Here is a 25,058-nt window from a genome sequence, read left to right on the forward strand (position 1 = left end):
CCTTGTCTCAAAAAACAAAACAAAACAAACAAATAAACGAACAAAAAACAGCAACAACAAAAATCAAAGACCAGAATTGGTGGAGAAGAGACCCTCACTTCATACAGCTCTGGCTGCTTCAGAGCTGCAAGGTGCCACACCTCACACCTCCTACTGGTTTTGGTTTTTGGTTTTCATTTGCAGTGATGTTTTGCCTGCATGTATGTCTGTGTGAGAGTGGTAGATCTTGGCGTTACAGACAGTTGTTATTTGCCATGTGGGTGCTGAGAATTGAACTTGGGTCCTCTGGAAGAACAGTGAGTGTTCTTAACTACTGAACCATCTCTCCAACCAACCCCTCCTACTTTTATGGCCAGTTCTATCTCTTCATCCATTTCTCAGGACCAACATAGAACTCTCTCCCCACTATACCATGTCCACGTGTCAGGAACACTTCCTACACACACACACACACACACACACACATTTTCAAGACAGGGTCTCTCTGTAGTTTTGGAGCCTGTCCTGGAACTTGCTCTGTTCTCAAATTCACAGAGATCTGCCTGTCTCTGCCTCCCAAGTGCTGGGATTAAAGACATGCGCCACCACTGTCCAGTCAAACACTTTCTATATTCAGGCTCCAAGTTAGTAGACAAAACCAGGCGTGGCGGTGCAAGCCTGTAATCCCAGCATTTGATATTCAGAGACAGGAGGATCTCTGTGAGTTCCATGGCAGCGTAGTGCGATCTCCCTCCCTCCAAAAAATTAGTAGATCGCACATAACCCAGACTGGCCTCAGACTCACTATACAGTCGAGAAAGATGACATTGAACTTCCGGTCCTCCTGTTATCACTCCTAAGTGATCACAGGCATGCATCTCAAGCCCAGGCTCGTGTGGTATTGGAGGTCAAACCCAGGTCTTTCTGCATGTTAGGCAAAGCCTTTCACCAACTGAGAGAGTCAGCCACCTAATCCACTTTTACTTTTTGAGACAGGGTCTCACTACGCTGCCATGGAACTCACAGAGATTCTCCTGTCTCTGAATATCAAATGCTGGGATTACAGGCTTGCACCGCCACGCCTGGTTTTGTCTACTAACTTGGAGGTGGAAGGGATGTTTGTTTTGCTGCACTGGGGGTTGAGCCCCTGCCTCAGAGCACACTAGGCGTGCGTTTTATCTTCAACCCCCCTTTAGTTTGAGACAAGGTCTCAGTAAGCTGCCCGGGCAGTCCTTGAGCTCTCAGACCTTCAGGGTAGCTAGGATTGCAGGTTGTTTGTTTTGTTGTTGTTGCTGCTGCTGTTATGTTTTGTTTGTAAGAGAGGCTCACTCTGTAGCACAGACTCACCTCAAATCCACTACGGAACAAATATGGCTTTGAACTCTGGATCCTTGAGCCTCCACCTCTCAAATACTGGGATTGGAGATGTTTGGCCCAGTGCCCAATTTCATAACTATTTCTGAGAATGAAGTTCTAGAAGTGAAATTGCCGGGCTGCACCTCCTTCTGAGGCTTGACGACTGAGGTGACTGTGGCTGTCAGGGTTCCTTAGTCACTTCCCACGCGCTGTCTTCCGTCTCTCGTCAAAATGTCCTTCTGCAGGTCAGGTCGCTGTGCCTTAGGCGTAAATCTTAGCACTCGTCACCACGTTCTCCATCACCAGAGCGAGAGCCCTAAAAACGCAGCAGGTCTGAGTCTTAGTGGGCCCTGGGAGCTGTGTACTGCTAAGCCCACTGGCACTGGGCAATCCCTCCCAGTTCCTTCCCATCAGTAAGGGGTAGGAATCAGGCCCCATCAAACCACACCCCATACACCTCCTCCACTTTAGCCTTGGTTTCCTGCTGGGCCACAGCTGTCCCTCACCAGCCGGTGACTCAGAGCCTTCCAGGATGGCAGTGCTGCCAGCCCTGCCCAGCCCTCTGGGCGGGTGACTAAGCTTGTGGTAAAGCTGGGCTGAGCTCCCGGGGCAGGCGGGGCTCCTCTACCATCCTGGCCCTCCTTCCTCTATTCCTTTGGTCTTGCTGATTTCTGTCCTCTAGGCCTTCTTCACAGAATGAGGACAGTCTTAAATTCCAAAAAGTATATCCCTAGCACCCAGTGTCCTAAGGGGACTGAGAGTGGATGGATATTATCTTTTGGGAGAAGGCGAAGGGCAAGTGGGAGAGAGGTGGCAGGGAGAGCCCCTAGTCCCAGTGTAAATGACTGGGTGGAAGCTGGCAAGGGCTGGACCACACCCTTCCCCTACATGATGTCTCTGTGAGAACTGGGAAACACAGGGCCAAGAGTCTGGGCCAATCTGATCCCAGGGCCCCAGCTGGCCTGACAAGTGCAGCAGGTGGGACTCAACCCCTGTCACCTGCTCCTCCAGTCACACTCGTCCAGGGTGCCTTGGGTGAGGAGACTGGGGTAACACCTTCTGGGAGACATTTAGAAATGGCTTCTCAGGGGGCTGGAGAGATGGCTCAGAGGTTAAGAGCATTGCCTGCTCTTCCAAAGGTCCTGAGTTCAATTCCCAACAACCACGTGGTGGCTCACAACCATCTGGAATGGGGTCTGGTGCCCTCTTCTGGCCTGCAGGCATACACACAGACAGAATATTGTATACATAAGGAAGGAAGGAAGGAAGGAAGGAAGGAAGAGAGAGAGAGAGAGAGAGAGAGAGAGAGAGAGAGAGAGAGAGAGAGAGAAAGAAAGAAAGAAAGAAAGAAAGAAAGAAAGAAAGAAAGAAAGAGCTTCTCAGGTTCTCAGGGCTGTCTGGTTCGTTACTGTTGCAGGTAGCCATGCACTGGAGGGCGTGCTGGTTGCACTGTTGGATCCTAAATGAGGGATGCTATGCATGCATTTACTGAGAGGCCAGTAGTCCCATAGTGATCTTGACACACTAGCCTGGGGATGACACCGAGCAGGCTCATGTGCCGGGCTTTGGGACTTGCTCTTGGTTTGTTTTAGGTCTGTGAGTGCTCTGTCTGCATGGACGTGTGTGTACCACAGGGGTGCCTGTTTCCCTCGCAAGTCAGAAGGCTACGTGTCACATTCCCTGGAACTGGAATTACAGATGGTTGGGAGCTGCCAGTGGGTGCTGGGAACCAAACCCAGGTCCTTTGCAAGAGCAGCCATGCTCCCAACCACTGAGCCGTCCCTTGGGCTCTCAGATGTGTCGTTACTTTCATCAGTCTCATTCTGCAGATGAAGAAACTGATGCTGAGGGCAGGGATATGGGTCACAGGGGTGGGGAATCAGGGAGTAGTCAGTTTTCCGACCAGGCCCTTAGGCCCTGACTGGTGGGACAAAACTTGATCCGTCTAACGGATGTGGAACTGGCTGGACAATGCAGGCATAAGGACTGCTCCCCAGCCCAGCACGGTGAAGCCACGCCGACCTGGGTGTCTTATCAGTCAGCATCCTTCCCACTGCGACACAACACCAAGAGCTGCCTACCTCCTTCCTGCTTAGCAGCGCCTCTGACCTGCACAGCAACCCCCCTGGGTCCTTGTCATATGTCTCCCTGGACCTTCAAAGAGTCCCCGAGACTAGAAATCGTCCCTCTCTGGTACCCAGGAGACCATCAGCTATATTTGGGCGACTGGTGATTCTGGACTTTGGTGTGTATAAATGGACCCAGAAGTCCATCTGAACTCCTCACTATAGGAGCCTGGGCCAGTCACTGACAACTCAAGGGTGTAGGTTCTGGGGTCTAATTTGGAGGTACAGCTAGAAACCCTTCACACCACGGAGCTTCAGCCCCACCAGATGTTAATACTGGCAGCTGGAGGGCAGACAGGGCCCTGACTAGAGTCCCTTACTGGGAGGGCATATCTCATGGCAGGATGGCATTGAGGGAGGTGGCAGCATGCAAAACAGACCATCAGGGAGAGAAGCTGTGTCACAGGTGCACCAGCTAAACTGCCAAGGCCTGATTTGTGAGAATCCTCCCTGAGGCTGCTCCCAGTAGGGGAGAAGGATCCCTCTGGGCTCTGGCAAGGCCAGAGGTGATCTGGGAAACAAGGTCAGACACTCCACGGGTTTGTTTCCTTTCTCTTTCTTTAGTTTGCTTTTACAAACAGGCCCAGCTTTCAGTGGGTAGCAGGTTGGTTTTGTTTGTTTGTTTTTGAGTCAGGGGCTCATGTAGCTCAGGCTGACTTCACCCTGTCCCTACCTCCCCAGTGCTCGGCATGCTAGGCAAATGCTCTACCCCAACACCCAGCTCTTCTCAGAGTCTTAAAAGGATGATTTGGGCTGGGTGTAGTGGCACATATTTTGGGAAGCTGAGGCAGGAGGATCATTGAAAGACAGAGGCCAGCTTGGGCTGTGTAGTGAGTTCCAGAACAGCCTGGGTTACATGCTAGCTATTTGTATGTGTACATGTGTGTGTGCATAAAACACTCCCAGAAACCAGAAAGTTCTCCTTGACAGGCTACATTGCTTCAAAGATAATCTTTTTTTTTTCTTTTTTAAGAATAGGGTCTCAGGGCTGGATAACAGGCTCAGTGGCTAAGACCACTGTCTGTTCTTACAGAGGACTTGGGTTCAGTTCCCAGCACTCACATAGCAGCGCATCACTGTCTATAACTCTAGTTGAGGTGATCCAATGCTCTCTTCTGGTTTCCATGAGCACCAGGCACACATGTGGTATTGACAAACATACAGGCAAAACACTCATATACATTAAATCATTTTTTAATAAAAAAAATAGGGTCTTTATGACTGTCTTGGAATTTACTATATAGAATAGACTGGTTTTGAATTCACAGAGATCCAGCTGTCTCAGCCTCCAGAGTGCTAAAATTGAAGGTAAGGTATATACCACTGGAGACTGGAGATAAACACTCTTTTTTTTTTTTTTTTTTTTTTTTTGGCTTTTAGAGACACAGTCAGTCCTGGCTGTCCTGGAACTCACTCTGTAGACCAGGCTGGCCTCAAAGTCACAGAGATCTGCCTGCCTCTGTCTCCTAAGTGCTGGGATTAAAGGCGTGCGACATCCCAGCCCGACTGAGATACCCACTCTTTTGACATTTATCATAATAAAACAATTTCGTTTGTCCTAGAAGTTCATAGAAATAGGATTAAACAATAAAGCAATGTTATTATTATATATTTTTGGAGACAGAGTTTCACTGTGTAGCCCTAGCTAGCCTGAAACTCCCTAAATATACCAAACTGTCCTCAAACTCACAGAGATCCATTCTGCCTCTGCCTCCTGAAGGCCTCCCGGCCACCACATCTGACTGTTTTGTCCTGGCTGGCTCTGGCCCAACACTGTTCCTGAGGGGAATGCATGCTGCTGCCTACTGGTAGCCCCTTCCTTTCCATTGCTTTAGTGTTCTACTGTGTGGACACACCACAGAGTCTCTCGAGATCTAGTCTCCTGGGGATGGATATTTAGGTTTGGAGCTATGAATACTTCGTGACTATGTGTCTAGAAGTCTTATGATGAGCACACATTCTCATTTGTCTTGCATAAATAGCCAAGGATGGAAACTGTTGCTCATAGAGGAAGTACTTGTGTTACTAGAAATCACCAAACTTCTTTTACAAATGCCTGTCCTACCTCACGCCCACATGAATGCTGCAGAATCCTTCCAGCTGCTCCATATACCTGTGGGCCGTCTGTGCTAGCTCCTCTGAGGGCAGCAGTGCACTTCACGCTGGCTCTGTCCCTCACCACCACCCCTTTTTTTTTCAAGGTCTCATGTATCCCAGGTTAGTATAAAGTCCCCATATTGGGGTGGATGAAGGATGACCTTAAATTCCTGATCCTCCTGCCTCCACCTTCAGAGTGCTGGGAGTACAGACACGTACTGCCACATCTGGCTAGTTACTACACACATATGTCTGAGGTGTTAGCGATCGAACCCACGCCTCACACACGCCAGGCAAGTGCCGTAGCACCAAGCTACACCCAAGCCTTCTCTCATTCATTTAGCAACTGTTTTTAATCCATGCTACAAAGGAGCCGAGGGAGCAGCCAGACAGACTGACTTGGAAGAGAAGCGTCTGATAGAAGCAGGGAGAGTAGAGGACAGCGAGGACCCTCAAGAGATGCTCAGGATGTCCCATGGAGGGGAGGGGAGACCTTAGTCTGAAGTTCTGGCCACCCCCCCAAGGCAGGCTGGGTAGCACAGAGGCTTCTAAGGCAGTGGAAGGTGAAGTGGGGGCTGCCCACGAGAGACCTGAGGACTATGGTCAGAAGCCTGGCGACATCCTAAGTAGAAAAAAACTAAGGAAACAATAGAGTCCTGAGCCAGAAATATGGCTCAATGGGTAAAGGTGCTGCTGCCAAGCCTGACAACCTGAGCTGGATCCTTAGACTTGACAGAGGGAGACAAACAACCTGACCGCTACATACATGCACACACATGCAGGCACACAGGCAGACACACCACATACAAAATAAATGAATAAAATATAATTAAAAATAAATAAATGGGCTGGAAAGATGGCTCAGCGGTCAAGAGCACTGACTGCTCTTTCAGAGGTCTTGAGTTCAATTCCCAGCAACCACATAGTGTCTCATAATCATCTATAATGGGATCTGATGCCCTCTTCTGGCATGCATATGTACATGTAGATAGAACACTCATCTACATAAAATAAAATTTTTTAATAATATTTACTTATTTATTATGTATACAATATTCTGTCTACATGCATGCCTAAAGAGGGCACCAGGCCTCATTACGGATGGTTGTGAGCCAATATGTGGTTGCTGGGAATTGAACTCAGGACCTTTGGAAGAGCAGGCAGTGCTCTTTACTGCTGAGCCATCTCTCCAGCCCCCATAAAATAAATTTTTTAAAAGAGATTTATTTGTGTGTGTGTGTGTGTGTGTGTGTGTGTGTGTGTGTGTGTGTGTGTGTGTATGTATACAGTGTTCTGGAATTTATGACTACATGCCAGAAGAGGGCACCAAATCTTGTTATAGACCATTGTGCACCACTATGTGGTTGCTGGGAATTGAACTCAGGACCTCTGGAAGAGCAGACAGTGTTCTTAACCTCTGATCCATCTCTCCATCTCCAGCCCTATAAATAAAATTTAAATAAATAAATAAATAAATAATGGAGCCTGTAGAGATGGCTCAACTATTTAGCTTCTTCATGGTTTTTGCACAGGACCTGTATATATTTCAAACCTAGCACCAACAGTGGACAGCTCACAATTACTTGTGACTTCAGTTCAGGGGCTCAGAATCCTCTTCTGACCTCCACAGGTTCCTGCACACACATGGTACACATAAACTCAAACTGGCTCACACACATATGCATGTAAAATAAATAAATCTCAAAAAGCATAAACAAACAAACAAATAAGACCAGAGTCCAGATTTTTAGATTCTAGGTGCCCAGCGTTTGATTTACAATTCAGTCTGTGATCCTTCCCCTCCTGCATGGCCTTGGAGTCGGAGGCCACCTGGGCACGGGGCTGCAGCAATGTCCCAGGAGACCGTTGCTGTATGAATCGTGCTCTTCCTGAGTCCAGTGTCCAACTTCAGGCTGCCTCATAGACCAGGAAGGTGTGACCCCTCAAATGTGCTCTGTAAGTCAGACAAACTCCTCATTGGTGCCCTGGGAGAACTTTGGTGGCCTCACACCTTGATTTGCTGTTGAGAGCTCGAGGGGAGGGAGCCATTGTTTAAGTCTCCCCCAGGGCAGGAATTTTAGCAACAGTGACTTGGGACTTGTTCAGGTATGGAAGCAGCAGCTTACATGGATGAGAACTGAGGCAGAGGCCTTCCAGGTCCTTTGTCCCTACAATCCCATATGTATTCCTTCCTAGGGTCAGCAGAGTTCCACAGCAGTCAGAGGTGGCCGAGACACCTGTAACCCCAGCGATAAGGAAGTTGAGGCAGGAGGATGAAATACAACAGTGAGATTCTGGCTAAAGACAGCAACAGAGCCGGGAGGTGGTGGCGCATGCCTTTAATCCCAGCACTCAGGAGGCAGAGGCAGGTAGATCTCTATGAGTTTGAGGCCAGCCTGGTCTACAAGAGCTGACTCCAGGACAGCTCCAAAGCTACAAAGAAACCTTGTCTCAAAAAAACCAAAAAAAAAAAGACAGCAACAGGTCTTGTAACTATGCCATCGCATGGCTTCTTACTTAGCAGCTGCCTAAGGGCAGCGACTCTCTGATCTGGTAGCAAAGCTGCCTGGCCCAGATCAAAAAGGGAAAGGAGAGGGATTTTTGCTGATGGCTGCCCGGCAGAGGTAAGGCTCTCTGACGAGGTGGCAGGGCTGGCCAGACAGTCCATGAGGAGAGAGGTGAAGAGTCCAGGCTTTAGGAGGATAAAACCATAGGAGAGTCGGGCAAGGTGGCTCAGGCCGTAACCCCAGGGGCAGGTAAGAGGGGCGGGAGTTTAAGTCATCCTTGAGTACATGTCAAGTTTGAGGCCAGCCTGGGCTACACAGGACCCTGTCCTAATAATAAACAGATAGATACCAAGTGAAGTTGTAGGAAAAGGTGATGGAGGAGGGTCTTCTGTCTATTTGTTACTTTCATTGGTTAATTAATAAAGAAAACTGCCTGGCCTGATAGGTCAGAACATAGGTAGGTGGGGAAGACAGAACTGAATGCTGGGAAGAAGGCAATGAGGCAGATGCCATGATTCCCCTTCCCGAGATGGACGCTGGCTAGACTCATGCCGCTGGCTAGACTCATGCCGGTAAGCCACGACCTCACGGTGACATACAGATTATTAGATATGGGTTAGTCAAGAGGTGAGAGTTAGCCAATAAGAGGCTATAACTAATGGGCCAGGCAGTGTTTAAAAGAATACAGTTTCTGTGTGGTTACTTCAGGGGTAAGCTAGTCAGGATCCTGGCGGGAACACAGCCTGCCGTTCTTTCTACAAAAAGGAAGCAAGGGAGGTGCCTAATATTTAGGGTGCAAAATTTGAGGGAGTGTGGTCAAACCTCAGTAATCAAGACAAATAATTATCTGGCGCAAAATGTCTTCATAATACACACACACACATGTATAAGCATATTGCGGTGCTGGAGATACAAACCCGGGTCATGAATACTAGGCCAAAATTGTGGAACTGCTAGCTGGAGAGATGACTGAGTGGTTAAGAGCCCTGGCTGCTCTTTCAGTCCTGGGTTCAAGTCTCATCACCTACATAGGCAGTAACTCCAGTTCCAGGAGGCCCAATACCCTTTTCTGGCTTCCCTAGTGTCAGGCAAGTGGTGCCCAGATGTAATCTAGACAAAACACCCATATGCATAAAAATTTATTTTCTTTCTTTCTTTCTTTCTTTCTTTCTTTCTTTCTTTCTTTCTTTCTTTTTTTCTTTGAGACAGGGTTTCTCTGTGTAGCTTTGGAGCCTGTCCTGGAACTTGCTCTGTAGACCACACTCGCCTCAAACCCACAGAGCTCCACCTGCCTCTACCTCCCAAGGGCTGGGATTAAAGGTGTGCACCACCACCACCCGGCAATAATTTTTTTAAAGCTATGTATTTACTTATTTACTGACTTATTTTGTGTGTATGTACTTGTGTGGCCACGGACATGCCGCGGCATCGGTGCCTATGTCAGAGGAGACCTGCAGAAGTCGATTTCTCTGGTTCTCTCCCTCTACCGTGTGGGTCCTGCAGATGGAATTAAAGTTGTCAGTGTTGGCTTCAAGTGCCGGAACCTGAAAAACTATCTGGGGAACTAATATTTTCAAAAGCTAAAATTATTAGTAATAACTCCTTATTACCTAAAGGAATTTATGTCAACGTGCTACAGAGACACCTGTGTGTCCATGTTTATATAGAACAACTCAAAATACGAGGTATGGAAGCAGCCGCAGTGTCCACTAAAGAATACAGCACCTTCACCTGCTGAGACGTCTTGCCAGCCCCTCAATGAACTTTTTTTTTCAGCCATAAAGAACAAAATTCTGTCCTTTGTAGGTAATACAATGGAACTGGAGAGCAAGTAGAACAGACTGGAGATCATCCTGTTATCTGGAATAAGCCAGACTCAGAAAAGGATGTCACGGGTTTTCTCTTGTGTCCCAGTGACATGGCGAAATACAACAAGAAGTGCAGTGGACAAGTACAAGACCAGCCATGGTGCCTCCTTCTGGAGAATGGTAAAGAAAATCGAAATTGGCCAGCAAGCCAAGTACAGTCGCCTCTTCTCTGGTAAGAGAAGACAGGGCCGTGTGCAGCACCTGTTTCAGGGGTTTGCATGAAAACGGTGACTGGTGGGGTCCTGGGCCTACATCACCACCTCTGCTGTCCCGGTCAAGTCGGCCTCCAGAGGCCTGAAGGAACTGAAGGACCAGGAGAAGTGTGGCCAACTGAGACATTCCCAGCCTGCTGTTGATTGATGGAACAGCAAAAACGTAACCCAAGGACTGAGTGCGCCGCCCAGTGGTGAACCTGAGATCCTACTTCGTTCCCAATGCTCCGAGAAGCCCTCAGGCTCCTGCAGTTCCCCCTGCCACCGGCAGATGGCGGGGTCAGCCTACGTCTGGACAGTGGTTTCCCACTGGGTCTCCTCTTTCCAGAGTTGGTGAAAGAGGATGCTGATGGGGTTCCAGGAACATGCTAGTCATCCCCTGCTCTCCATAAAGAGTGGGGGTCTCAGATTTCCTCTTTAGACTTCTCTGTTACTCTCAGTAGCTATCCACCCATTAGAAGGACCAGACACCAGAATGAAAGACACCTTTGAGATTTTAACACACAAACATTCTGTCTTATAGTAACTCTAATGTTACAGTTGCTTATATTTTACTATTAATTAGTTTTTTTGTATGTTTAAACAATATTCTGTGATAGCCCTGAACTCACTAGGTAGCCAAAGTTGTCCTTGAACTCTTAATTTTTGTTGGAACTTGCTTTGTAGATCAGGCTGGCCTCAAACTCACTGAGATCTGTCTGCTTCTGCCTCCCAAGTGCTGGGATTAAAGGCGTGAGCCACCACCACCTGGCATGGGTATTTCTTGTTCTTGCAGAGGACCTGCATTTGATTCCCAACACTTACACGGCAGCTCATTACTGTCCATAACTCCACTTCTAGGATGTATATGATCCACAGACATACATGTGAGTAAAACACCCACACACATAAATTTAAAAAATAATTTATTTTTATTTTATGTGCACTAGTGTTTTGTCTGCGCGTGTGTCAGATCCCGGAGTTACAGGTGTTGCTAGCTGCCATGTGGGTGCTGGGAATTGAACCTGGCTTCTCTGGAAGAGTAGTGAGTGCTCTTGACAGCTGAGTCATCTCTCCAGCCCAATTCTCTCTCTCTCTCTCTCTCTCTCTCTCTCTCTCTCTCTATCTCTCTCTCTCATATATATATATATATATATATATTTAATTATTATGTACACAATATTCTGTCTGTGTGTATGCCTGTAGGCCAGAAGAGGGCACCAGACTTCATTACAGATGGTTGTGAGCCACCATGTGGTTGTTAGGAATTGAACTCAGGACCTTTGGAAGAGCAGGCAATGCTCTTAACCACTGAGCCATCTCTCCAGCTCTCTCTCTCTCTCTCTCTCTCTCTCTCTCTCTCTCTCTCTCCCCCTTTTTTAAAGGAAGAAAGCAGCTCAAGGCCAGCATTCTCTACAGAATGAGTTCTGGCCAGCCAGGGCCACGTGGTGAAATTCTGTCTCAAAACAACAAACCTCAACCAACTCCCAGCCAGCCAAACAAAAAACTAAAAAAAAATACACTCACGCCTATCATCCCAGCACTCCTGGAGGCTGAGGCAGGAGGATCGGAGTTCGCTGCTACCCCAGGCTGTAAGGTAAGACCTGTCACATACATGATGAATAAATGAGGAGGCTCTGGGGCATGGCTGTCAGTAAGCTGTTTGCAGGTAGGTATGAGGGCCCGAGTTAGGGTTCTGAACTCACTTTCTGAACTCACTTTGGGTTCAGAATAGAGCCTGGAGTTGAATGCCTTTAATCCTAGCACTCAGGAGGCAGAGGTTGCATGGGGTGCGGGGACGGGGGGAATCTTCATGAGTTTGAGGCCAGCCTGGTCTATATATGAGCTCCAGACCAACCAGGGCTGTGCAGCGAGATCTCAGAAGGAAAAGAACGAAAGGTCGCATTCGGTGATGCAGTGCCGTCGCATTCGGTGATGCAGTGCCGTAATCCCAGTGCCGGGGAGGCGAAGACAGCAGACTTCCCGGAGTGGTGGCCAGCCAGTCTGCTCAAGCTGAGCTCCGAGTTTAGTGAGAGACTGTCTCCAAACAATAGGCAGAGAATAATAAAGGAAGACAGGACGTCAATCACTGGCCTGCAAATGCACATGCCACCCCACCTGCTTATGTGTATGAACATGTATACACATACACCAGAATAAACAAGTAAAGCAAGTAAAGAAAACACGTGGGGAAAGAGATGGGCCTGACCTGGGATTCAGTCTTCTTCACGGGTCTCAGCACAGGAAGTTGAGGTTGGAGGAATATTCTGAGGCTATCAGTGAATCCTGGCGGAGAATCAGTTTTAAAGCCACAGAAACAGCTCCTGGGTGGTTCTGCTGATGCTCCTGGAGGCGTGGTAAGTCCCAGGGTGGGATGTAGCAAAGGGATGTCTTCAGATTGTTGGGAATCCATTCTGTTCTTTAACCGCTATGTTTGCTCTGGGAACCAAACATCTGTCCTAGCAGCTTCTCTGGCGACCCAGGGCAAGGCTGTGATGTTTTCAAGTGGGCTTAATGCCACAACCTAGAAAGAAGGGAGTGAGTGCCTTGGGAATTAGGAGGGCAGCATCGGAGGAGGGTGGAGCTGCCAGTAACGGACAACCAGACAGGGACCCAAAGCCTTCTCGCCTGCTCTCCCAGTGGCAGGACCTAAGACACCTCCAGTAAAGCCGGTAGGGAGGACGAGTACTGGGCCACCCACATGGTCTCTAGGAACGTCCCCTGTCTGTCTTTTCCCGATTCCGGGAGAGAAACCACTCAGGACAAGAAGCCCAGCGCCCAGGTCTGTGTACATGGAGAAAGTCCTTTCTAGAAGGAAGAACGAACTGGCCAGGTTCAGTCAAAGAGCAGAGGTAAACCCAGAGAGCTAAGGGGCCCCCAGATCTCTGCCTGCCTGTGGGCAGGAACCCTCTGGACTGAGCCACACCCCCAGTTGGGCCTGACTCAGGGTGAGCAGTGACTGAGTGTGGAAAGCAGAGGTGGGAACACGGAGACAAAGGCTGAAGGGAGGGAAGGAGGAGCGTGGAGGAGTCGGGAAGCCCGTAGGGGGTAAGAAAGGCAGCCTGTGTTTAGTGCTGTCGGGAGGAACCTTTCTTCCCTGGGTGGGCTGAGAGCTTTTCAGGACACAGAGCTAGGAGAGGGGAGTGGGAAGGGGGCGGGCGATGAGGATGCCTGGGATGCCGAAGAGAGGGTTAGCCGTGTTGATGATCTTAGTCTACAGGGATGCCTTCTGGGTCTAATGGGGACACTGTTGTGTGACCAAACCTTTTCTAGGCAGATGCACACACGCATCTAATCACCCCGGACAGGAAACTCACGACAGACTGGAGTATGGCTTGGTGAACCAAAGAGTTTCGTTGGGGTGGGTTTCTTACAGGAGCAGACATGACGCAAAGGCAGCTGCACCACCAAGGCCCATCCCCCCACTCCAGCATGGGGGTGGCTACAAAGGGTGGGAAATCTGGAGCACACTGCCCAGCCTGCAGGCTGCACAACAGGAAGGAGTGTGACTCTGATCTAAATCTGTCCCCAGCAGCTCTGCCGGTTACTCCTCCAGGGAGCTGGTCTGACCCCAGAGCTTCTGGGCGACCTTCCACCTCTGAGAGTCTTTGCACCTATGCTCAGCAAGTGTCAGAAACTCTCGGCTTTTATTGCTGACTCTGACAGGGCGGGGCCTAGTGAACCCGGTCCGTTTCAGGGACTTCCTGAAGCTATTTTGAGTTGTTTGCCTTCCTGCTTGAGGAGCTTCCCTGCAGGGTGGAGAGTTTCAGTCACGGAGGAAACTGTTACACAATGCTCCTCTTCCCCACAGAGACACACAGAGCCAGGGCAAACTCAGGTTTTGGGGATCCTGGAGCTTCAATAATTTGGGGGCTCCCTTGAAAAGGGCACCAAAATTAGGAGCCTGGTCTATCGCATAGTGGGGCCAACCTCTATGTGGCCTTCTTATCCTCTGTCAGCCAAGTCCTACCTGTTCCTGAGAGGGAGGTGGGAGCAATGAGGCTGATGACCTCACCTAAGCCACTTCCTGTGTGACCACAAACTCCTTCATTCCTGACACTTCTGTTTTATTATTGTAAGTGGGCATGGCAGTAGTGGGTTCCCGCAGATCACTGTCAAGGTTAAAACAATACATGGATGTGTACCTATTGCACAGCACCCAATCAGGGTTATTCAAGGACTGTCGTTCTGAGAACATGGGGAACTGTTGATGTCAGAGTTATGAGGGAAGTTGGGGTGGCACAACAGGCCATTGTGGAAGGGAAGGAAGGTGCAATAGTCAGGGAAGAAAAGGTTACCCACCAACCACCCAGGAAATACATCTAGCCAGTACTGAGGTGTTCATACATGGCTGCCTTTGTGTTTCAGTTGTTTTTCCAGAGCTCTCTTAGAACAAAAGAGATATCAAGGAAGAACACAGTCATACAGTAGTTGGGACAAAAGCAAAGACAAACGAACAAAAAATGAAACACCAAGATAAAATAAGATGGGGGGGGGCTGGAGAAATGACTCAGAGGTTAAGAGCACTGGCTGCTCTTTCCAGAGGACCAGGCTTTGAACCCCAGTGCCCACAAGGTGACTCACAACCATCTGTAATTCTAATTTTAGGGGATCTGATACCCTCTCTGGGCTTGGCTCAGACACCAGGCAAAACACCCATAAACTTTTACATAAAGTAAAAGTTAAAAAATAAATAAGAAGTTGGCCAGTGAAATGACTTAGTGGGTAAGGGTGCTTGCACCAAGCCTGATGCCCTGAGTTTGATTTTCAGGACACTTATGGTGAAGGAGAGAACCAGCTTCTGCAAGTTGTCCTCTGACTTCTGACCGTTTTCTACGGTGGGTTTGTACACACACACCAAATCAATAAATAAGCTGGGCGGTGGTGGCACACGCCTTTAATCCCTACACTCAGGAGGCAGAGGCATGAGGATCTCCGAGTTTGAGGTCTACGGGGTGAGTTCCAGGACATCAGGGCTATGCTGAGGAACCCCATCTCCAACAACAACAACAACAATTATTTTATTATTGATTAGATTTGACTTCCTCTTGTTCTCAGTGTCCAGGCTCATTTCAAATGCCAAACTGACCAGAAATAAAACACAGAAGAAGAAAACAAAACCATTTCCTTCCCCTTGGAAAGCAAACTTCCTCAGGAACTCAACAAGTTCATCAATGTGAAAGACGGGAATTGTTCTTTAATACCCAAGGTGTAAAACCTGCCAAGTTAATTTTTCCAAACCAGTAAAGCAGCTTTTAAGTCTTCTCTGGTGGAGTCCATTGAGACTTGTAATGTGTGGCTTTTGCATGTTTCCTTTTCCTTTCTGCTTCTCCTTGTTCTGGGGTTTGTCTAAGGCAAAATTGAGCTACCCGTGTCTATAGCCTTAGTCCTACACACAAAGTGCTGGCCCCACTGTCCCTAGTGAGGGCCAGGCTAAAGCAGAGCTCTCTCTCTCTCTCTCTCTCTCTCTCTCTCTCTCTCTCTTTCTCTTTTTTAGTGACCATTCTTGCGGCTCTTATCCTGCTTGAAGTGAGACAGTCACACCTCACTAGTCTGCAAAGCTGTGCTCACTAGGGGGCGCTGTGTGAGTTGGGTTCATCAATTACTGGCTTCTCTTCAGGTGGGTTATCCCAACCTCTTCAGAAGGAAGCCTTCCAGTTTCCTGAGTTTTAAGGCAGATAGCCTTGGGATGAATGTGACTCTCTGATGCGTTTGTCCCCCTTCCCCCAGAGTAGTATCAATATTTGAATTTGAAGGGTCCAGATCTTGCACTGTTTCCATCTCTCTAGCAAGGGCTAGATAAATAGCTCAGCTGTTAAAATCAGTTACTGGTTCTGCCAAGGACCCTAAAGTTGGTTCCCAGAACCTACATCAGGTGACTCATATTTACCTGTCACTCCGAATCCAGGGGAATCTGATTCCTCTGGCCTCTCACATGCACACAACCATACACAGACATACACATACATGTAATTCAATGTTTTGTTTGTTTGAGACAGGGTTTCTCTGTGTAGCCTTGACTGTCCTGGAACTCGCGCTGTAGACCAGCTTGGACTCAAGCTCCCAGAAATCTGTCTGTCTCTGCCTCCTGAATGCTGGGATTAAAGGTGTGAGCCACAACCACCTGGCTAATAAAATGCTTTTAGAAAAAAAAAATCTAAAAATCCCATTGCACGACTGGATGTGGTGGCCCACACTGATAATCCCAGCACTTGGGAGGTGAAGGAAGGAAGCTTCGGAGTTCAAGTTTAACTTTACTACATAGAAAGTTCAAGGCCAGTCCTCCATATCATGAGACACCCAACTATTGCAACATTTAAACATCCAGAGGTGTTAGATAGTTTCTTTTACAATCTCTGTGAAAAATCATGCCTGCGTATGAATAGGATTGTTCCCCAGGCAAAGCATATACTCTGAGGTGGGTCATATTTACCCTGTCATTCACAGATGCCTGGCCTCTGCAGTCCTTTGAACTTGAGATCTTGCCCTAGGTTCTTGAAAATATGATATTTCATCTTAATCTCTCTCTCTCTCCCTCCCTTCCTCCCCCCTTTTACTCTTACACATACACACACACACACACACACACACACACACACACACACACTTGTCAACCTGAGGGCAAAGTCCCAGCCTCAAGAGTCACAGGCCTGGCTCTTCTTTGCAGGTCTGTGTGTGTGTGGGTGAGTGGGTGACAAGGCTGAGACATCACGTTTTCCTTCTTAAAACATTTATTTTAGCTGGGCAGTGGTGGAGCACGTCTCTAATCCCAGCACTCGGGAGGCAGAGGCAGGCAGATCTTGTGAGTTCAAGGCCAGTCTGGTCTACGAAGGAGTTCCAGGACAGCCAGGGCTGTTACACAGAGAAACCCTGTCTCCCAAACAGAAAAACAAACAACAAACAAACAAACAAAAACCATTTATTTTATGTGTATGTGTCTGAGTGCATGCATGTGCACCAGGTACACGCAGGAGTCAGAGGAGTTTGGAAGTCATCAGATCCCCTGGAACTCGAATTATAGAGGGGTGTACGCTGGTGTGTGGGTGCTAGTAATCAAACCCTGGCCTTCCAGAAGAGCAGCCCCTGCTATTAACTGCTGGGCCGTCTCTCCAGCCCTCTCCCCTTGGTTTGAGAGACTGCTCCTGGGCCAGAACGATGGCTCCGTGGGTAAAGGCATTTGCAGCCCTATCTGCTAACCTTTTTGATTCCTTGATCCCACATGGTGGCAGAGTAAACCAATTCACACAAGCTATCTCCTGAACTCCACAAGTGCACCTGCGAGGACACACACATAAATGAATAAATAAATAAATGTGTGTATCTTTTTTTTTTTTAAAGAAAGAAATTGTTGCTAAAACGGTGCAGAGGAGAAAAAGCAAAAATCGGTGCTGGGAATAGTGACAGCAGTCAGAGGGAGAGGTGGAGTGGGCACAGAAGAACGCAGCCGGAGAAACAGCTCTTTGAAACAGAGGCAGGCAGGAGTAAGCCCCAGGTGGCGGCGAGAGAAGTGGCTCACACTCTGCACTCAGGGCTTGATCTATACCGCTGCACCGGGTTTCTTCTCTCTTTAATTCACCCATTCCTATTTCTTGCTAATGTGTTTTCTTACTCTCGGATCCTCCAGGCAGGTGCCTCGTAAACTGCCCTCAGCCCCAACCTCTTCACCTCCTAGCATCATGTTCATCTAGCCAGCTCTTCTCCCATCACGTGACTCGAGCGTAAACCATAAGATTCTTCCCACGCCAGCTGCAGGTCTGCAGAGCCCTCTGCAGAGGCTGCGGGCCACGCATGCATAACTGTCGGCGCACCTGCGCCTCTGCTGGCGGGGGAGGTCAGACCTCTAAGCGTCCTGCGGAATCATCCTAGTCTAGTCCTGGGCTAAGATGACGCGGTGGACAGTGAACCTGATTGGGCCCAAACTCCCGAGGTGATCTGATACACTCATAACAAGCTGCCCGCATAGCCAAACCCCTCCCTTCCGCTAGGGCCTTGGGACTGCGTTCTGGGCTCTGCAGTCCTCCACTGGGCCTCAGGATCAGAGCCCGGGTCGAGTTACCAGTCTGCACTTACAGTCTTATAACCTTGGCCAGACGACTTGACTTTGGCGGCTCTGAGAAAATAATATCACCTATCTCATGGAGGTCCAGTGAAAATTACTGAGTGTTTTGTGCGGTGTGGAACTCTCGGCCAATGTAGAATGCAGACATCTGGATCCACAAACCCAGACCTCAAGAGGCCAGCCTGGGTTACCTAGGGAGACTTTGACTCCACACTCTCCCCACAAAATATAGAGTGTGTGTTGTCTGCCTGGGAGAGATTGGACATTGTTGTATTTGTCATCGCCCTGGATCCTCAGAGGCACCTTGAGAGGCTTCACAGATGGGGAAACTGAGGCTCAGAGATGTCAGGAAGTCTGTGGCCAGGTGTTAGATTCTATGTTCAGCATGATCTCAAAGTCAGGGTAGAGATCTTTATTTTTCTGATAGGATTTCATATAAGTTCAGGCTGCCTTCAAGCTTGCTATGTAGCCAAGGATAAAGCTCTTGTTTCTTCCCTTCCTTTGCCTTCATCTCCCAAGTGCTGGGATTATAGGAGCCAGCACCCACCAAAGTCAGGGCTCCTTGGTGAGTTTACCGTCTGTCTTTCCATTTGCCCTTTGAACTATCATTTTGAAACTAGCATCCATTCTGACTTTAGCCATCACCAAGTAACTTCCCAGGTATACACACCTGCAGAGAACAGTCTTTTTTGGTCTCTTCTCCTGTGGGAAATAAGGAGCTGCTGTATTTGCTGTGATCTTTGAGGAGGTCCCTCGTACAGAAGACCACGCCTCCTGGACTTCCCTGAGCACAGCAGCCACGCCCACCCCTGGAGCTCTGCCTTCCAGCCTACCCTCAAACTCTCTGATAGAGTCACAACGGACCCCCTTTCCCTGGAGAAGCCAAGTTCTTTTCTGTCACTGGGCTTTTGCACCTACCGTGCCTTTGCCAGGATGCTCTCTCAACCCCTCCTGCTACCTTTTCCTTGGCTCAGGGAGCCCACTCTGGTTGCAGCCTAGCCAGTTCCTTGGTCACGTGCCCTGTCGCTCACTTTCACAGACACCGTCTCTGTTTCAGCATTTTCCAGAATGCATGACTCTTCCAATACTATCTGTCCTTGCCACCAGTCCCTCAAGGGCAGGCCTCGCACCTCATGTACAGCACCTGGCTTGGGCATCTTATGAGATTCAGTTAACCCTTACTGGCCCACTTGACTAGATGAACGGCAGGGGAGCCCCAGCGTTCCTGCTCCTTAAGAAAAGGGTTTCTCAGGCTTCCAATTCATGCCTCTGTGGTAGATGCATTAACTGTGACGTTTCTGTTGACACATGCCAGCTGGCTAAGGAAGGAGCATGTGGTCTAACAACTGTACCCGGGGTTCCCTCACATTTACACACACTATCTCCTTCTCCAGATGCACCCACAATCTACCAATGTGTTCTGTAAGCCAAGCAGAACTGAGACTCGGAGGGAAGACATATTGTACCTTCCCCCAAGGAAGGAAGGAAAAGGTTCTTAGGGGCAGAGGCCAGATGTCTGGGTTCCTCTTCCTGTTGTTGTGGTTAAATAGCTGACAAAGTGAATTTAAGGAAGAGATTTATTTTGACTCAGTTCAAAGGGAAGTCCATGAGGGCAGTGTAGGCAAAATGGTAGGAGCTAAAGATGGCTGGTCACATTGTGGTCACAGCCAGGAGGTAGAAAGCAATGAGTATTTGCCCTCAGCTCACAGCCTAGGGGATGGTGCCGCCACTGGGCCTGATGTGGGATTCCCCTCTGTATGCTGTGAATACCATTGGTGAATAAAGAAACTGCCTTGGCCTGTTGATCGGGCAGAACTTAGGTAGGCAGGAAAACTAAGCTGAATGCTGGGAGGAAGAAGGCAGAGTCAGAGAGAAACCATGTAGCCCCCCCAGACAGACACTAAGCCACTGCCACATGGTGATACACAGATTAATGGAAATGGGTTAAATTAATATGTAAGAGTTAGTCAATAAGAAACTAGAGTGAATGGGCCAAGCAGTGATTTAATTGATATTTTCTGTGTGATTTCGGGTCTGAGCTGCCAGGTGGCCCAGAAACAAACTAAAGGCCTCCCTACAACGTGGACCTTCCCATCTCAGTTGAACTAGTCACAATGATTTCCCACAGGCGTGCCCAGAGGCTAACCTAATCAAGATGATCCTACCAACATTATAAAAGCACATGGTTAGCCGGGCGGTGGTGGCGCACGCCTTTAATCCCAGCACTCGGGAGGCAGAGGCAGGCGAATCCCTGTGAGTTCGAGGCCAGCCTGGTCTACAAGAGCTAGTTCCAGGACAGACACCAAAAACTACAGTGAAAACCCTGTCTCGAAAAATCAAAAAAAAAAAAAAAGCAAAAAAAAAAAGCACATGGTCAAATCTCACCCTAGCACTGGTGTCTTGAACTAAAATATATGGTCCCTTATATATTTTTTGGCCATAATTCATTTTATGAACTTAGAACATTCTTCCTTAAGGTTTAGCTTCTTTTCTTGTTGTATAGTGTAAGACAGTGGTTCAGAATTCAGATTATAGCCTTGTATTGTTAGGGGCTGTAGCTCAGTTGGTCGACTGGCTGCTTAGCATTGTTCTTGAGCATGACATAAATCAGGCATGGTGGTGCATGCCTATAATCCCAGCTTCTGGGAGGTGGCAACAGGAGAATGAGGGATTGAAGGTTATCCTGAGCTACACACCAAGCATAAGGCCAGCCTGAGCTACAAGAGCCCCGTTTTTTTTTTTTTTTAAAAATTATCACATGTCAGGGGGTGGTAGTACACACCTTTAATTCCAGCACCTAGGAGGCAGAAGCAGGTATATTTCTGTAAATTCCAGACCAGCCAGTGCTACATAGTGAGACTCTGTCTAAATAAATACAACATTTGTTTTAAAAGTACTTGAGCTACTAGTTGGTCACCACTCAGAGAAGTTTTTCTGAATCTCTGGGTCCTTGTCTGTCTTTTTAAAAAATATTCTTATTTATTTTTATGTGCCTTGGTGTTTTGCCAGCATGTATGTTGGTGTGAAGCTGCCTGATTCCCTGGAACTGGAGTTACAGACAGTTGTGAGCCACTATGTGGGTGCTGGGAATTGAACCCTGGTCCTCTGGAAGAACAACCAGTGCTCTTAACTGGTGAGCCATCGCTCCTGCCCCCTTGTGGGTGAAATAATCACTTAATTTCTGGGTCATCTGCAGAAAGGGCCCAATCACAGGGCTGTTTACATTGACGGGGCGTTCGCTGATTCACTCCTATGTCTCCTGGCTTTTGGCTGGTTTGTGTTTATTGTTATCATGTATGAAGAGTGCTCACGCTTGTCATGGTGTGTGGTCAGAGAACAACCTTGTGGAGTCAGTTCTCGCCTTGTCTCCTTATGTGGGCTCCGGTATTGGCCTCAGGTTATCAGGCTTGCTGGCAAACGCCTTTACCCACTGAGCCAGGCTTTGGGAGGTCCACTTGTCTTGGTTTTTTGAGACAGGGGATTACCATGCAGCTCAAGCTGGCCAAAATTCACAGAACGTCTCCTGTCTCCGCCTCTTAGATGCTGGGATTGCAGATGTTTCCCACCACGTCTAGCTCTCCTTTATGGTCAAAAAATTAATTTGGCCAGGCGGTGGTGGCACACACCTTTAATCCCAGCACTCGGGAGGCAGAGGCAGATGGATCTCTGTGAGTTCGAGGCCAGCCTGGTCTACAAGAGCTAGTTCCAGGACAGGCTCCAAAGCTCCAAAGAAACCCTGTCTCGAAAAACAAAAACAAAAAAATTAATTTCTCATTATTGTGTATATACGAGTATGTTGTGTGTGAGTATGTGTGTGTGTATACATGCTATAGCATTCATATGGAGTCAATTACAGAAAATTGTTGTAAAAATTTTGTTATATTTACTTAGTGTGTAGCACCAAGTGCCACTGTGTGTGTGTGTGTGTGTGTGTGTGTGTGTGTGGGTGTGTGTAGGTCAGAGGGCAACTTGTGGGAGTCTGTTCTCTCTTTGCACCAAGTGGATTTTGGGGATCAAACTTAGATTGCCAGACTAGATGACAAGAGCCTTTACCCACTTTACCTATCTCAAGGGTTGCTCTTTTGTGATTTTTTTTCTGAAGCTGGATCTATGTAGCTCCATCTGTCCTGGAAGTCACAGAGATCCACCTGCCTCTGCCTCCCAAGTGCTGGAATTAAAGGCCTGTGCCACTATACCTAGCTTTGTGATATTTATTTATTGTTATTATTATTTTGGTTTTTCAAGACAGGGTTTCTCTGTGTAGCCCAGGCTGTCCTGGAACTTGCTCTGTAGAACAGGCTGACTTCAAATTCAGGGATCCTCCTGTCTCTGTCTTCCAAGTGCTGAGATTGAAGGTGTGTGCCACCACACCAGGCTCCTTTGTGATATTTCTTTTTCTTTAAAAATTAAAAAATAGATTTATTTATGTATGTATTGTATATGGATGTTTCATATGCATGTATGCACACCAGAAGAGGACATTAGGTACCATCAGACAACAGTCAAGGACAGTTGTGACCACAATGTGGGTGCTGGAAATTGAACTCAGGTCCTCTGGAAGAGCAGTCAGTGCTCTTAACCATTGAGCCATCTCTCCAGCCCCACCCTTTGTGATTTTTAAATTAGCTGGGCTTGTTAAGTTTTTCTTTGACGCCCATTGCATTTTGTTTTATTTTTCACTGTCAGGCATCAAACCCGAGTCCTTGCATATAACAAGCAAGTGTCCTATACTGAGATGCATCTCCCACTCTCTTTTTATAGTTCAAAAGCAATCTTCGTTGGGTGGTGATGGCGCATGATTTTAATCCCAGCATTCGGGAGGCAGAGGCAGGCAGATCTCTGTGAATTTGAGGCCAGCCTGGTTAATAAAAGCTAGTTCCAGGGCAGCTAGAGCTGTTACACAGAGAGAACCTGTCTCAAAACAAACAAATAAAACAAAAGGAAGGAAGGAGGGAAGGAAGGGAGGGAGGGAGGGAGGAAGGAAGGAAGGAAGGAAGGAAGGAAGGAAGGAAGGAAGGAAGGAAGGTAGAGAAGAGAAGAGAAAAGAAAAGAAGAGAAAAGAAAAAAGAAAATGTTGCCTGAAAGGTGCGTGGCACAGAGCTTAGCGCTCAGTCAATGATGGGTAAATAGACACAGGGACACTTTCGATATATCGTGAGCCTATGTTGTGGCCAGGAATGGGTTCAGCTAATAAGAATCTGCCCTCGGAGTTATTTCCGTTGGCAGGAGAAAATGGAAGGCTCCCAGAAAGCAGAAAGAGCATCCCAGCCTGGCTTTCCGGAGATTCCCATGGCCTGGCTGCCAGAGCAGAGCTGATGCAGGGGATTTTAGGACCCTGAGCACCGGGAGCGCGCGTAAGGCGCAGGGAAGGAGGACGCGCCTGGAGCCCATCCGCATCCTAGAGGGCGGGGCTTCACGCCCGGGCCGTGCTACGATTGGCGGACGCCGGCGGGTGACGATGACGGCTGACGCGAGGCCCCGCCCCTGCCTCCCCGCCCCTCCCGCGCGCCGTGGCCGCTAGGCAGCCTCGCTCTGGCCCGAGTCGCGCCCCCGCGCCGAGTCCGCGCGTCAGTCGGTCCCCAGTGCGGCTGCGGGGCGACAGGCTGCAGACAGCGGGGCGCGCGGCCCGGGGGAGGTGACGGTGTCGCGGGAGGAGCGTCGGAGCCCGGAGACTCGCACAACGCCATGGCCCCCATTGGCCTTAAGGCGGTGGTCGGAGAGAGTAAGTGGCATCGGGGTGCTGGCCGGTGGGACCCGTTTTCCAGGCGTCGCCCTCCCAGGAGGGAAGCCCCTCTGGCTTCCTGCTGCCAGCAGGCTTCCCTGACTCACGCTTCTCCCCCGATCCGCTCTTCACTTCGGTCCTCCTCACCCTAGACACCTCCTCAGTCTCTATACCTCCATCTCATTTTCATCCCGTCCCTCCTCCTCCACCTCACACCTCGCCTTCATAAACATCCCGTTTTCCTTTTTATCTCCATCACGCCATCTCTCCTTCATCCCATCCCGTCCCCTCTCTCTCTCTGCCTCTTCACCCCAGACCACGTCTCTCCCTCCCCCATCCGCACCTTTATCCCCTCCAGCCCGTTAGCCTCCTCTGCAGCATCACCCTTCTGCACCCAACTCTTCTCCACTCATTCCTTTTCTCCCGTCTCCCTTCCTTGCTTTCTGCATTTTCAGAGCTCCTGATTCCGCTCCCCCCCCCCCCCCCCTTTTTCCCCTGTCTCCAATCCCTCCCTCTTTCCCACCCTCCCTCGTGAATCGTGACGAACGAAGCCCTGCCTGTGTCCTCCTCCCTCCCTGCCTCCCTCTCCGGAGAGCAGGGCGCTGTCCCCGGCTGCAGAGACCCACCTGGGAGCTGCTGGGCGCTCGCCGCCGGGGCTACTCCTGCCAGCTGGGGAGGGGACGCAGGGTTTTCCTGCGGCGCTGCTCCGGTGGGCTGGGGCCGCGGGGTTCTCTCCGCCTCCCTTTCCCGGGGCTGGACTTCAAGGGCGGGGTCTTAGCGGGGTCCGGAACCCTTCGAAATCCGGAGGGAGAAGGGGAGCTTCAGAGTGTCGCGGGAGGAGTGGCCCCGCCAGCGCCGCAGTCTGCAGTCTAGCTGCTTGCGCTGCTTGCGGGACTCGGCCCCAGGCGTCGCTGCGGAAAAGATATGGTTGTTTATGGGTTTGCATGAAAGGCCCAGCAGACATTTTTCAATTTATTTTTTACTTATTTTTTATTGAACGGTGAGCGTCGACGTGAGAGTAGGTTGTGGGTATTTAAAAACGGCGTTCTCAAATAAGATGGGTGATCTAGGTAGAAAATAGTGCCTCTTCAATATTTTGGCACATTTTTATAATGAAAACGTGTGAGGGTTGTGTGGCTTTCACTATGTCTTT

The 25,058-nt window shown here is 49.0% G+C and overlaps 1 protein-coding gene and 1 long non-coding RNA gene across 3 annotated transcripts in view; one reads left to right on the top strand and one right to left on the bottom strand.

The window, feature by feature from the left end:
• Positions 1-11,033: 11,033 nt before the first annotated feature.
• LOC125398966 (uncharacterized) lies at positions 11,034-24,741 on the bottom strand. Its single transcript, XR_007231562.3, has 3 exons — positions 24,532-24,741; positions 12,334-12,648; positions 11,034-12,161 (listed from the first exon to the last, which is right to left on the bottom strand). It is a non-coding gene; the product is annotated as an uncharacterized LOC125398966 (long non-coding RNA).
• Stxbp1 (syntaxin binding protein 1) overlaps positions 23,736-25,058 on the top strand; it is a 62,580-nt gene continuing 61,257 nt past the window's right edge. Inside the window, exon 1 of one of the 2 annotated variants that reach the window (XM_048432139.3) lies at positions 23,736-23,905. In XM_048432139.3, the coding sequence (XP_048288096.1) occupies positions 23,869-23,905 (37 nt within the window). In that variant the 5' untranslated portion in view covers positions 23,736-23,868. The remainder of the gene's footprint in view (positions 23,906-25,058) is intronic. The other variant, XM_048432140.3, reaches the window with a different exon arrangement.

Source organism: Myodes glareolus, chromosome 21 (genome assembly GCF_982192425.1).
Source record: "Myodes glareolus chromosome 21, mMyoGla1.1, whole genome shotgun sequence".
Classification (NCBI taxonomy): domain Eukaryota; kingdom Metazoa; phylum Chordata; class Mammalia; order Rodentia; family Cricetidae; genus Myodes; species Myodes glareolus.